The sequence below is a fragment of the Helianthus annuus genome, chromosome 13, assembly GCF_002127325.2.
Source record: "Helianthus annuus cultivar XRQ/B chromosome 13, HanXRQr2.0-SUNRISE, whole genome shotgun sequence".
Classification (NCBI taxonomy): domain Eukaryota; kingdom Viridiplantae; phylum Streptophyta; class Magnoliopsida; order Asterales; family Asteraceae; genus Helianthus; species Helianthus annuus.
The window spans coordinates 155,181,300-155,196,523 of record NC_035445.2 but is presented as its reverse complement, the minus strand read 5'-3'; the positions used below and the strand labels follow the sequence as shown (position 1 = coordinate 155,196,523).

The 15,224-nt window shown below is 35.0% G+C and overlaps 1 protein-coding gene across 1 annotated transcript; it reads right to left on the bottom strand.

The window, feature by feature from the left end:
• Window positions 1-2,542: 2,542 nt before the first annotated feature.
• On the bottom strand, window positions 2,543-13,510 carry LOC118485901. Its single transcript, XM_035982416.1, has 15 exons — window positions 13,441-13,510; window positions 9,568-9,659; window positions 9,033-9,359; window positions 8,761-8,940; window positions 8,638-8,676; window positions 7,953-8,028; window positions 7,833-7,871; window positions 7,515-7,724; window positions 7,182-7,436; window positions 6,660-7,098; window positions 6,161-6,554; window positions 5,624-6,041; window positions 5,231-5,523; window positions 4,309-5,095; window positions 2,543-4,206 (listed from the first exon to the last, which is right to left on the bottom strand). Exons 1-15 carry the CDS (start codon window positions 13,508-13,510, stop codon window positions 2,543-2,545), a joined length of 5,283 nt encoding a protein of 1,760 aa, XP_035838309.1.
• Between the last annotated feature and the right edge of the window lie 1,714 nt (window positions 13,511-15,224).

Below are 15,224 nucleotides of genomic sequence, written 5' to 3'. Positions count from 1 at the left end.
GTCGCTTTGTTAGAAAAGACTTCATCGCTAAAACTGGTATGCTACAATGGTTACAAATAATTTTATATATTTCTATTAACTAACATTTACAACATAAATTAACACCCAGGTGCTACCAATTGACTTCGTTAAGAACATATATGGAGTTTATTGGCAAAGAAAAACAATAATGATACATCATATAAGTGGGAAAAGTTGGCCAGTTTCGTTAAGAAGTGTAACTGGTGAATGCGTTATAACTGACGGATGGAGTAATGTGGTAAGGGACCTTCAGTTGCCAAATAGCACGTTATTGCGCTTAAGGATAATGGAAGACAAAAACATTGAAATTGATTGTTTCATCCAAAACATATGTGGTGAATCTTTTGTGACAGTAAACCGTTACGGAATTTTAAAGATTATAGTAAGCATACTAACATGTGTGAATATATATTTATTCTATTATAGATTTACAATAATTGTTACCAAACTTTTCAGGTGATTCCAGATGTTTATGTAACAACATGTTATTCTTACTCGCCAGTGAACGATTATTATAACATATATGCAGAAGGCAAGATTTGGAAAGTTGAGACCGAAAGAATCAACGATAATTATGTTCTTACAAAAGGTTGTCCAAAGCTATTTCATGATCTTGGAATCGAAGACGATGATATACTATTGTTGATGAAGATAGACAGCGTCACATTTGAGTTGAAAATTTATCATAAAGGAGTTGAAATAGCGCGTAACAACAAAGAAGAAAGTGAAGATGACTCTCTGTTGGAAATACCTAGGGACACATACTACAAAAGTGTTGACTTCGTAAGTATTTTGAACTAACGTATAACATTCTTTATAAAAATGTACTTATTTTTTGTATTTGATTGAATAACAGAACTTCTGTCAAGAAAATGATTCAATAGATCAGGAAATAGCTGAGGTAATAACCACTCCTTTATACATATTTAAATACATTATACTAATATTTGATATATTTTATTAATTATAATACATAGATGGATGAAGGTGAAAAAGAAATTTCAAAAGAAGGAACAAACAGTATGAAGAAAAAAGAGGCAACAGAAACAAAAAAAGAAGATGTACTTATTTTAAACATAATAATAGATAAGTCTTTTCATTCATATATGTACATATATTTATTTAGTTATTGTTGGCTATTATTAATTAACGTTGGTCATTGTCTTAACAGCTTAAAAAGAAAAGAAAACAGATTGCAGAGTATTGTAACCAGGACAACAAAAAAAGCTGATACAGGGAACAGAAGTGGAAATGCCAGACGTATCAACAGTTGGACGAAGAACTCGCAGCCGATTGGTACGTATAGCATACATTATTCTATTTAGTGATCAATATATTACTTAAAATTAGGGATTAAATATATAACTCTAATACTAAAATGTGTGACTGAATATATATAATGCATTGAAGACATTGGATGTGGAACAAAAACGTGTTGCAAGGATAAAAGATGTTGACAAAACTGTTTGTTATGAGTTCACAATGAAGGGAGAAAATCGAATGGTATGATTTTTTATAATACTCAATGACATTAACAAATAATATAACATCAATAAGGATATTTTACTTACAAATTTCTTTTTTTGTTATACAGAGAATGCCTGCAAATGTTGTAAGAATTGCAGGATTAAAAAATAAAGTCTATGAGATAAAAGTGACAAACATGAATGGAGAAACAATAGACATGAATCTTAGGCGGCAGAAGAATGGAAATGGTGTAAGGTATGCTATTGAAGGGTGGCTGATGTTCATGCAGGAGAATGGCATTCGATTCGGTGACAAATTGCATTTCAGATTTTTATGTGAAGGAAATGTACTGATCTTTACACAAGTGGATGCCGTTAATGAAGGTTAACAGTTAAAAAGTAACCATAATGCTTTAGGTGTTTGGATATATGAAATTATGACTCTATTTTGTTAGAATTACATGTTTGGATCTTTTTTTTTTGGGACATGAAAGTAGACATTAACATGTTTTATGTTGTTCCTTGGTAAACTATAAACACAGATACCATATTTTTGGTAATATAGAAACGTTGGTATCTTTTATAATTACAAATACTTTATAATATGTTGTTGGCTATCAATATGAAATCCTAAAAAATTAATTCTTTTAAAGCAATATGTCTTCATTAATAATCTTTAATCTTGGATACAACGAACCTATATATTATCATCCAATACATTAAAAAAGTGTAATTAGCAATTGATGATTTCATAATAATATTAAAAATAATGAATAAATTTGTAAAAATACATATGATATAATAATTTTTTTGAAACTTAATACAGTAGTTTTGACTTTATTCACCTTGTTGCCAAACAACACTATTACCCTTCAAGTGGAGAAACTTAGTGAATTAATCCAATTTTAATAGAATAGATATGAGATATGTATATGATAGATGTCTATAAATATTAAAGAATATCAACATATGATATAAATTATGACATTTTTTTATGAAAACCAAATAACTTAAATAAAAATATGAAATATATGAAAATGAAATACATTATTAAATTACAAGTTACGAAAAATCTCCTTGTACACTACATTAGATGTCTTCGCTGTAGGTTTACCATCGCAATCAACTGATAAAATTTTAACACCTTGTCTGCACTTGACTCTGGATAACGCCACGTACAATTGACCGTGAGTAAATACAGGATCTTTTAAATATAAACCAACTCTAGATAGCGACTGTCCTTGACTCTTGTTAATTGTCATAGCAAAACAAACTGTTAAAGGAAATTGCCTTCTTTGAAATTGAAAAGGTATCTTTTTGTCTGAAGGAACCATACTAATTCTTGGAATAAAAACTCTTGTGCTGATATTTCCGCCAGATATTACTTCCGCTTCAATTACTCGTTTACCAAGAAAGGTTACTTGAAGTCTAGTACCATTACATAGTCCGTTCTGTTGATCAATGTTTCGAAGAAGCATCACAGGAACACCAACTTTAAGAACCAACCTATGGTTAGGTAAACCGGATATTTTCAGAGCATTCAAATTGTCAGGAGAGTATAGACCTTGTTGAAAAGAATCAAGAACTTGCTCTGTTTGACATATACTGTCAGAGCTCAAATACTCGTTTTCTTCACCTGGAAATAATGAAAGTAATCGATCATTAATCTCATGAACTACTTCATTCTTTGGTGCTAAAATTGCTCTCTCTGAAAAGAATTCAGGATTTTTATACTGATGTAAAATTGAAGGATAAACAAAGTCAATTAAACTTTGAATTGGATCATCTGAGTCGGTAATTACTAAATCATCGGGTAACTCTATAAACGCTTCACCATCGTTTTCTGAACCAATGTTTCCTTCACCAATATCAAGTAGCCATTTTGCAAACTTCTGAATCGAATCACTGTTAGATGATTCAGCTCCAATTCTCAACCTCATATTTTTTGATAACTTTAAAACCTTGCATTCTGACCATAGATATGAAGAACTCAAAGATGCATTAACAATCTGCTGTCTCGTACCATTTGGGATAACAGGTAGTATCTGTCTAAAGTCACCACCAAACACAATAACTTTACCTCCAAATGGTAGCTCAGAAGGGTTATTCGTAGAAGACGACAGAATGTCTTTCATTGTTTGATCTAGTGCCTCAAACGCATGCTTGTGCACCATAGGGGCTTCATCCCATATAATCAACTTTGACTCTTTTAAAAGATTAGCAACGTCATCGTTCGGCTTAATGAAGCACATGGAATCTTCTGTCAAGTTTATGGGAATTTTAAATATAGAATGTGATGTCCGTCCTCTAGATAATAATAATGAAGCAATACCACTGGAAGCAACGTTCAACACTATCTGACCTTTAGATCTTATTGCAGAAGCCAAGGTCTTCCACAAAAAAGTCTTCCCTGTTCCACCGTAACCATATACGAAAAACAACCCTCCACTTTGGCATTCGACTGCATTGCCAATTTGGTTAAAAACGTTTAACTGCTCTTCAGTTAGAGATTCTTTCAATCGACTAAACTCACTTTTCAACTCATGTGTGTCATGCGATAATTCCTCATTGATTAGACGATTAGTACCTTGACGTAACGAATCGTCGTCTGGAAAGGGCATCGTAGAAAATTTACTTAATGTAGACCCATTGGAAATTAAATAATTCTCAATTTCCACCAAAATTAGATTCTTCAAATGATGTTCAGGAATCATTAGATCTACAAAAAGTATAAAATAAACTTAAACATATGTTGAATCAAAATATATAAAAAATAAAAAATATAATAGGTACTTCCTATGAAAATAAAATAATAACTTACCAGGGATATGTGTCTCTTTGCGACGCTTGAATAGAATATCGTCTCCTAGTAAGTGCCAAGTTTTTTCCCACACAAATTCAGGTCTTGATAGCTTATTTGTTAAAAGCAATGTCGCAAATAATGATCTTAAATACCGACAATGAGCTTCAAAACTTGCTTCCTTAATGGCTTCAACATATTCGTTGTCATCATCTAAAAGACCCATCGCATAACATGCATCTTTAAATGTGGGATATACTTGTCCGTTCACTGTTCGAATCTCTTCAAATGATTTAGGACCTCTAACTTTATTTAGAAGAATCCTTAAATAATAAGGTTCTCCTGAAGCAATCGAAACAGAATGAACTCTACCAACAGTTTTATACCTTTTTCGTACTTGCCAACATCTATCTTTTAAGTTCCAAACATACTTTGTCGGGAACTCCACATAAGTCAGTTTATGTGCTTCTTCATCACGTTCATTTAAACGTATCCATTGCAAAAAAAAATAGATAACAGATGGTTTGTTCAAGACATCTTCAATATCATCATCTTCACCGTATACTACATTGTGTTGACCAGGTAAATGAAAAGGTAGCCTCATTACAGCAGGATATCTATAATGAACTTCGTTTGCGAAAATTCTCCAAGACGCTTCACAGGCTGATATGTATCTACAATCGTAGTATTGTTTGATCTCATCATTTATTTTCTGATTGCTAGTACCGGTTGAATCAGTATATAAAACTGCCGTAGCACGGTCAGGTCCTTTGTTAATGTACTTAAACAGATACTTTATCGAACCAGCCTAGTTACACCATTCAACATTAATGTGTGCTTGGTATCTTTTTAATAGACCTTTGTTGTAAGGTACGACACTTCGGTTGTCCAATTGAACACCTTTTTTGATAACAGTATGACCAGAATCTCGCCTTCGATATACAGGAAAACCGCTTGAGTCAATAATTGTATGATCCGAAAATTTTTTCGGAAATCGTTTAGAACATTTGTTGTCAACCATGCAAGGACAACTCAGGTTAGCAGCACCACAAGGACCATGAATCATATACTCAGACACAAGATAATGTAACTGAGGATCTTCTGATTTATCCGGAATTTCAGCAGAAATAAAAGGATCTATATGATCTACAGTCGGAAGTTTGTGATCCACCTTCATGAATAAACAAATGTGTGCATGCGGTAGGCCACGTTTTTGAAATTCAACGGTATAAACAACTACAAAAAAAAATTATGTGTTAGTAATATAATAAATAAAATTAAATATAAATAATAAGAAAAACTGTACATGAAGTACAAAAATAAAACAAAATTATACTGGCATTGATTTCACCAAAAAATTTATTATCCTTTATATCTTTAATCATTGAATCCAGCTTCATCTTGAACAATCGACATAATATATCAGGCATGTCTTCTGCTTTAATGGATGTATCATTAAGAAATCTTGAAACTTCAGGCCATTTGGGATTGCATGTAATGGTTATGAAAAAATCTGGGTATCCAAACCACTTACATAACGCCATAGCATCGAGGTAGTTTTGTTGCATGAACCGAGCACCTCCAGTAAAAGATGAAGGTAAAATTACCTTTTGACCAGTGTTTGATAAATTTTGTTTACCATTGTCCTTATACTTTTGAAGATTCTCAAATGACTCGGAACGTAGATTCTTCTGCTTACCACGTATGAAATTGAGCCTTTCACTCTCAATCATAGTGTAAGCATCAACCAAAAACTGTTGAAACAGTCTTCTGGAGTTTAAAACCAAAGAATAACCACAACTTCGATCCTGTATTCTATATGCAAAGAACTCCCGCATTGTGCTTTTGGTCGTATTTTTTTTTTGGTTGTTACACCTTCTCTATGAGGAATGTCGATTCTATATCCATCATCACCAAACGGGAAAAGAATGGGATATTGAAGAGAAAGATAGGATGGGTGTAACTCACTAATAGGTTGAAGCATACCAGATTCAGTTTCAACTAAAATGTCTCGACGATCAATAGATGGATCTAAATCATCAACAATCAGTGCAGCAATCTCAGTAGTGGATGGTAGATTATAAGTCCTACCATCTTTGTCTCTTTTGTAAATGAGACGGAGCTGTAAGTTTGCTTGAGGATTCTCATGAAAGTGGTTTCTTACCATTCTGTACGATTTAACCAACTCGTTATGAGAATCTAAAAAAACTCTGAGGTATTCAATTATTTCAACGTCCAACTCCTTCTCATGTGAAGATAGTTGATTCCTATCATGAGAAAAAATAAATAAATTTAAATAAGAAACAATAATTATATTAGACTAACACTTATAAGTTATCAAAAAATATAAATCAACCAAATAATATGCTTACCCCAATACACTCTGTCTGTTAGAAATCTCGTTCTCAGTATCATATATGTATAGCTGAGAAAACTTAGCTTGTTTCCCATTAGGCGGTCTTAAGCTACCAAGACTATGACAATTTTGACCACTAATACGGTATATGAATGGGGCATTACCCTTGTTGATCTTCGAATCAACCTTTCCACCCATAGATGTAAAAGAGAACATAAAATTATAACGTCGGATATTCTTCAAGAAGAACTTGCTTTTCGTATCGCAATTATGAAAAAACTGTTGATACTCCGAATTAGCATCTTTTAATACTGGTAGCTCAACTTTCCCATATCCACAACACAAACCATAACATAGTTTATCCATTGTTATACGACCTTTGCCACCTTCTGAAGACCACAACTTTGCATAACAAATCTGACATATAAGATCCTGATCACCATGATCTAAATAGTCTACATACAAATAAGTTTCTATTAATGAAATTTATTGATATTATAAAAAAACCATTGACTATTAAATAAAATAAATTGCACACCTGTTGAAATTCCTTTATAAGGATCCAACACAAAAACTTCTTCGTTGGATTCGTCAACAGAATCCAAATCCACCATAACTACTGGGGTTATATCACGTGCCATGTGCTTCAATTTGCGCTTACCAGCTGATAACTTACTAAGTGATGATGTGTTAGATGTTGTACACGAATTTGTAGGTGTCACGATACTTGAAGTAAATGAATATAGCGCAGGTGTAGATAACGCCCCATCATTATTATCTATATTATTATTTGCTGAAAATAAAATCAAATAAAAATTGGAATTATAACATAATTATTGATTAATACAATATATTGAGATGTTTCACGTACCAGAAGTAATATTAACTAAGGAGGCCATAGAATTTATACTTCTATGGAACTGGATGGGAGTATTTAACAGATTTGTAACATTCGACACCTGAGATAAGTTTTCTTTGTCTCGTAAGGTGACGCCAACCTTCTTATATGAAGATTTTCTCTTTGCCTTTTTACTATCAATTATTGCTTTTCGAACTCTACGCCTTTCTCCGATATCAATTACTTAATAATGAACCAAAAAAATTAAAACAAAAGTATACGATTCATATAAACATAACAGTAAATAAATATATGAATTAATTTTGTGATCTAATAAAAAGTAATACTTACCATTAGAAATGTTTGAAAGAGGAGTTCTGTCCAAAATACCTACATGTATACATGTATTATTAAAGGTACACGTAACCTATAGTCGCTTTAAAAATAAATTGTTAAAAATTTAAAACTTACGGTTAACATCTACTGCTACTGATCTACCAAGTGTTGATGTTGATGAAGGAAATTTATAGGTTCTCTTTGACATATTCTATAAAATTTAAAATACAAAAAAAACAAAAATACATAACATATAATCATGGCATCAAACGAATTGCAAAAATGAAATTGAAAAAAAATAAATTCTTAAAGAAAAAAAACAAATAAACTTTATTTAATTATAGAGATGTTGAAGTGACAAAAAAAACCTAACCTTGAATAAAGTAGTGAAATGTTTTCAATTGCCAATGATTTAAATTGAAACTGACGAAATGAGATATGTTTTCAATTTGCAAAATGCATGGCATATATATAGTAGAAAGAATTACAGTTACAATCCTAATTCTTTTTAAAAATTGAAAAGATATTAATTATTAACCATAATTGATATTAAACATAATAATAAACAAACTTATAATGTTGCAAAATAAAAGGAAACTTTAAAAAAGTAAACTCATACTTGTCTTACATGGTGAAGTTTGAAATCATAATAAAAGGAAACTTATAATGTTGCAAAAAAATGGAAATAAACATAAATGACAAATCATATTGAAATATGTTGATAACTTAAAATCAGGGCTTCTAGACTTGGCTGGTATCCTCATTCTTCGGTCTTCCATTTTGTAGCAGAACAATGCTGACTTTGATGAATGTCATAAACTTCATTAACACCGCGTTTCCCATTTATCGACTTGCGATCCTGCATAACATAATACCTAAAAATAATGAAATATACTTGAAGCTAACATTGATGCAACAAATACATAACTTTTGATTATAATACCTGTCCACTCCCAAACTTGTTCTTAATGTCACAAATGAGAGTTTCATCAGAACTTATATGGGTGATTCCATAAACCTCATCGTAATGTACAAGATTGTACTCAGTGATCTCTATCTTGAATGCGAAAAACTTCCCAACCAGTGACCTTATCTCTTTTGGAACCACAACAATATCATCACACTGAAAGTATTGAAAAGTGTTTGTGTAAATTTTTTATATTTTAACATGTTTATAAAACAAATAACTTTTATAAACATAAATATATAAATAACCGTGGTGTTCTCGTGAATCAATTGTTTAGGAGACTTATTAATAAGCTCAGCAGCCTGGTTGTGAAATAAGACCAGTTCAACGGAATCAGAGTCATCACCAACTTCAAGATTAATTTTAAATTTGGGAACAGGTTTGACTGTAGTCTCAGAACAATCGTAATTCGAACAGTGATAAACTTCTAATTGCTTTAAGTCATCAAAACAATCAGGTGAAAAAAATTCTTCGACCTCCAAAGTGGCTTCGTTAGAACACGTAGGACACATCATACAGTACCAAGAGTTGTTGATAATATTTTTGGCCTTAGCCAAAATAAGAACTTTCTTTGGCTGAAAAAATATAAAAGAAATCTTAATTTAGTTGTTTAGTGTATACATACTAAACATCTCTATTTTTGGAAGCAACCTCTCTATTCCTACGGGGTAGAGGTAAGGCTGTCTACATCTTACCCTCCTCAGACCCTACCTTTGCTTTGCCATTGGTGGGATTTACATGATGATGATGATACTAAACATCTATTAATAAATAAAGTTATACCTTTGAAATCTCCCAAACAGCACCTACGTTAGAAAAAGTTGAATCCTTCGTAAATAAAGATGATAAAACGTCTCCCTTGGCAGACATGACAACTGATACACAATAAAGATAAGCAATAGATTTAATAAAATAAAGTTAATAACAATCGAAAACCCTATAATAGAACTAAAAAAAATAGATAAACAGAAATTAAAAAAAAAGAACCTTGTTCTTAAGAAGACTACAAGAAAACCAATTAAAGTTTGTTGCAAAATGAGTATATTTTCAACGTTTATTTATAGCCTTAAGTATATGTATTTTAGGATATAAAGTAAAAATAATTGAAGATATATGAAATCAATGGTTTTTATACCTAAAATTTTGATTGTAATATAATAAATTATCAATTACATATTATAACGATCATGTATTATACGCAAATGAGATTGAACTAAAAAATAATTCATACAATTTTTGCTAAAAATCATGCTTGATTTATTTATGAAAGTTTAATACATTTTGTTTGGCAATAAAGTATTTTTGGTTTGGTTTAATGATATTTTACGTCTAAATTAGGAATTTATTATGTTCTATGAAATAAATGATACATGATTTATTTTAAGAAACTATATTAAATTTGAAAACAGTAATCAATTTGTTATAATGCATGTCAAAACCTTTTAATATTTTTAATACAATTTTAGAAAGTCTGATCTTCGAAATAAACAACTGTACGAAATAAATAGAAAATATGAATTAAAAACAAATATAACCGCTTTTTAATTTTTTTAATTTCAAAAGCTTACATTTTTAGTAAGTTGGATGAATATTACAGCTATCTAAGGTAAACTAATTACAGAATCAAGTATATGTATTCTATGATATTAGGTCAAAAAAATAGAAAATATATCAAATCAATAGATTATCTCGGGATTGGGCATTGGTAGATAGCCATTTAACTGTTGAGTATTATTCGGTGTTATACATGGGTTGTGATCACATGTGTGAACCGAGTGTATGCTATGTAATATAGGGTGATTTTTGTGATAGATGCAACTGTGTGATTGATTATAAAATTGATGTTATTGGTAACCAATGTTGGAAACATACACTGCGTATAAACGTATATGAAATCTGGATGCTTGCTATATGTTATGTGACGATGATACTACACGTGACTTGTTGAATACGTGAATTGAATATGTGATTGCGGAACTAACAATTCTTGGTAACCACGGTAGGGTATGGTTGACCAACTTGGAACGGGTATTGTAACGTAATATACCGAGCAAATCTAAGGTGAGTTCACTGCTCTTTTTCCAAGCATGCATCCCGGGAAGGGATATTGGGTAACGTTCCAGGGAGGAATGCAGGTTATTGGGATGTTGGTTATTACTCGGTTTCTATCATATAAGACCCCTTACATCTACCGACAGTTGCCGAGGAGGCAACGAGGTTATTAGTTGATAGCGCTATTAGGTTTGGCACCCTCACACCGTCTCAGGGAGGTCGGGCGTGAACTAATTTCCTTAAAGCATGACCAATGTTTTGATAGAGACATTGGGGTTGGGCAAACACATCTTGTAGCCATTTCGGTAATCGAGTTAATAACAACATCAAATCAAATTGTTGACTGTTTTATACACGTAACTGGTAACTAACTCGGTAACAAAACTTTGAACTCACCAGCGTCGTCTGACACACTTGTTTTCATGCTTGTAGGTCATTAGTTGTTTGCATTGGAACTTGCTGTCTGGAGTAGTAGGAGTGGTCATGGGCCGACTGGGGGAATCTATGATTTCTTGATACTATATATTGGTTTTCAAACTATTTAACTTCGTTTGATTTTTGCTTCCGCTGAATACTTTGGTTTTCTTTTGAACTTGGATGGTGTTTTATTAATAATCAAGAACTTTATTTTAGAACATGTATGGGTTCTATGTAATTAGTGGCTCATTGCTGGTACGTCACACGTCTATCAGGGACACTCCCTAAGTGGTATTTTGGGGGTGTGATAGTTTGGTATCAGAGACACTGGTTATAGTGAACTTGGTTTTAAAAACGTTTTTATAAAACCAGACTATAACCGAACAGTTCTGAAAACGAGAACACGACCATGACACTCAGCTCCAGATTGCAAGGTTCGTCTATTCATCTGTGGTATACATTACATGAGTAGTGTACATTTGTTTATGATGTAGCGTACAAACACACACTCGTCACTATAGCATGATTACATGAGTTGCTTGCTTACATTATGATGCATGGATAGCATGTCATAGTCTTTAGATTCTTGTGATCTTATCACTTTGATAACCTCTGTTTGGCATTCAAGTTTGAGGAATCATTTGACATGAGTTAGGAGGAACTGAGATGAGCATGCAAATCGCAATATTATTGTGGGTGTACACATAATAATAATGTGGGGTGCATGTGAGTCCCATTGAGGCTTAACAAGTGAAGAAGGGTTCCGATCTGTTATTTGATCAGTGTGAAACATAACAAGTCTATAGGAGTCATAGTAGTTATTGTCTCCTACTCGAATGTAACCTTTTCACTTCTCTCTGAATCATTACGAATCCCGATGCCATCGAGTATTACCTGAACACCCATCTGAACGCCTAGCGAACTATGTAGAACGTTAGGTGCTTGCACGAACATCCCTGAGCTGGATGCCGCATCGTTGAATGATTGGTAAATACTCTTCTCACTTATCTTCGTTTGCTGGAACTCAACGTATTGACGCCATAGATCTCGGAGTGCGATCACTTCTGCAACACTCTCGCAACATACCGCATATCACTCAAACAACTTGCATCATCGATGGACAAGAGGATGAGCGTAGTATCACCCCAACCTCAGTAGTAGGACGACCCGGATTACCAGCAACGAACATCAGCCATTTGGCTCCAACTGAATCTTTAACCCTAGACGGCGACACGCAGGAGTCGACCCTTACAAATCAATCGGGACATGAATGATGACAATAGATTATAGTGTGGAACGTGTGACTACTAGCACAATGGACATCACCTTAAGACGTAACACGGAAATGTGAAGAGATGGACCCTGTTGGTGAAATATCGTAGGGCTCCGTTTTAAGCAACGACAGTAGAGGCAACAGTCACGGCAACATCAAGGAACTCGTAATCGTAGCTTACAATATGGAAACAAAGGTAACTTCGGCAAGGATGGGCTGTTATTAAGTCAAAATGTCAACAACCAAGGGAACGACGAAGGTACTGGAAATCCTGGTAACAAAAACAACAACACTGGAAACGATGCCCATGGACGGACATATAGGATTGGCGTGAGCAACGCAAAGAGTATAGCAACATGGTAGCTAGTGTGAGTAGCTAATCGCTTCGTCTCTGTTCTGATTAACCCTGATGCTTCTTCAAGCCGAACCTGTTGTGGAATTGACTGATGGCAAGACAATTGAAACCTCATATGTTTGATGGGATGCAAGCTCGACCTTGTGGGACAAGTGTACGACATCGACCTTCTTTCTGTTACCCTTGATAGTTACGATGCAGTAGTCAGCATGGATTGGTTATCCAGATATCGCGTAGATATGCACTAGGAGAGGAAGATGTTGCGTATCCCTCTCCCTAAGTGGAGAATCGTTATTTGTTCTAAAGCATCAGATTGGTGCAAAGGTTAGCACTATTTCAGCTATGAAGGCCAGAAGTGTCTACGGAAGGATGACCCCGCTATGTTAACACACGTTACTAATGTTAAGACTAAGGAGGTGAGGATCGAGGATCCACCAATTGTTCGTGATTTCCTCTCGGCGTGCTACTCGAGGAACTTTCAGGTTTACTTCCACAACTGCGAGGCAGAATCCCAGTTTGATCCCACGCCAGAGGCAGCATGATTCTTCGTACTTCTTACCATCTTGCGCCAGGAGGGTTGCAAGAACTGTCAAATCAACTCCGTGAAGATAAGCCTTATCGAAGGACATGTGTACTGGCTTTCGAGAACTCAGCAAAGTGGCAGTCAGGAAGCATTTGACTCGACCATGTATTGACAACCTGTCGAGCGAACTATCATCAGATGGAAGTCCAATGGGAGAATGCTCTTAGAACGACATATCAATTGCAATGCGGCCAGTGCGACCTTGTACACCATGACCAACGAGATAAGAAACACACCAGCAGCTTATAGACCACAAGAATCGACCGTGTTTATTGAGGACGTTTTGGGTCATTTCCTGGAGGAAGGGACATCATGGACGACATCTGTATCTCATCATAGGGCTCCTAGGGGAGGAGAAACTCCACGCGAAGTCTACCCAAGTGTGACTTCAGGATTTGAGAGGTACACTTTATTGGTCATGTAAGCAACGAAGTGGGGAAATACGCGTGGATCTCGCTAAGACCTGTTGGGTTAGAAACTGATCGGCACCAAAGATTCCTTCGGGGATACAACAATTCCTTGGTTTCACTAGAAACTATCGCAGATTCATCACAGGATTCTTGAAGATCGCGCAGCTTAAATCTCTTTAGCACAGCAGGGTGCTGTGTTCGTGAAAGACAAAACAGGAGGACGTCCTTTCAGCTTTTGAACCTCAACTCTGCAATGCCCTGAGCATCGTCTTTACCCGAGGGTACGGGTGATCTAATGGTATACCATGATGGTCTGAATCAGAGTACCAGTTACACGCCGATGCAACACAAGAAGGTGATGGTTTACATGGTGGCATAACCAGAGGAATTGCACGACTCACAACCTACAGTAGAAGCCGTGGTCTTTGGATTTAAGTTGGAGGCATTACTTGGACTGTACCAGATGCACTGCTTAGACCGATCACAAGAGCCTCCCGTGTACTTGCGACTCAGAAAAGCTAACTCAGTTAATGGCATCGTTGGATGGAATTTTGGACGGTTACGACTGCGAAACTTGAATGTACACGAGCTTTGCAGCTCACTAGTGACTCTAACCTACCTGATCAGACTTGCTCTGACCAAACTAGAGAACTGAAGAGAGAGATATTCCAAGTTGAACCCATGTGGGGCATGGGGAAGCAACCATGGCAGGTCGGACGGTACTCGCAACTTTATGGAATAAATATGGATTCTACTGTGCAGCCATCCGAGGGAACTTGTGTTGAGCGAAGCACACCAGCCTCGATATGCTGGTCATCTGGATTTGATGGAATATGTAGGATCGGAGGATCTTGTACTGGTGACCGGGCATGAAGGCCCACCTAGCTATGTATGTGAATGATGTTTGACTTGCGGGAAAGACAAGGAGAAGAATCAGCAACTAGAAACACACATATGGAAATGAGAACAGACTACCATGGATCCTGTCACTGGTCTACTCGCAACTCGAAACGGAAACAATATCACCTGGGTGATTGTTGATTATTTCACGTTACCAGCACACTATCTCGTAATCAAGGAAACTGACGAGTCTTCACAGCTGTGAATGTTCCTCAGAGAGGCGGTTTTAGGCACGAGGTGCCAACTTCTGCTACCCTTGATTTTGAGTTATACCTGATTTATGACAGTTAATACACAAAACCCTTGGCTTACATCAAGACATGAGCATTACTTATCACTGTAGGACAACCGAGCAGAGTAACGAACCATCCGTACACATGAAGACATGCTGCGAGCATATGCGTGATCGACTTTAGTAAACATTTGGGAAGGACACTTATCTTTGGGAGA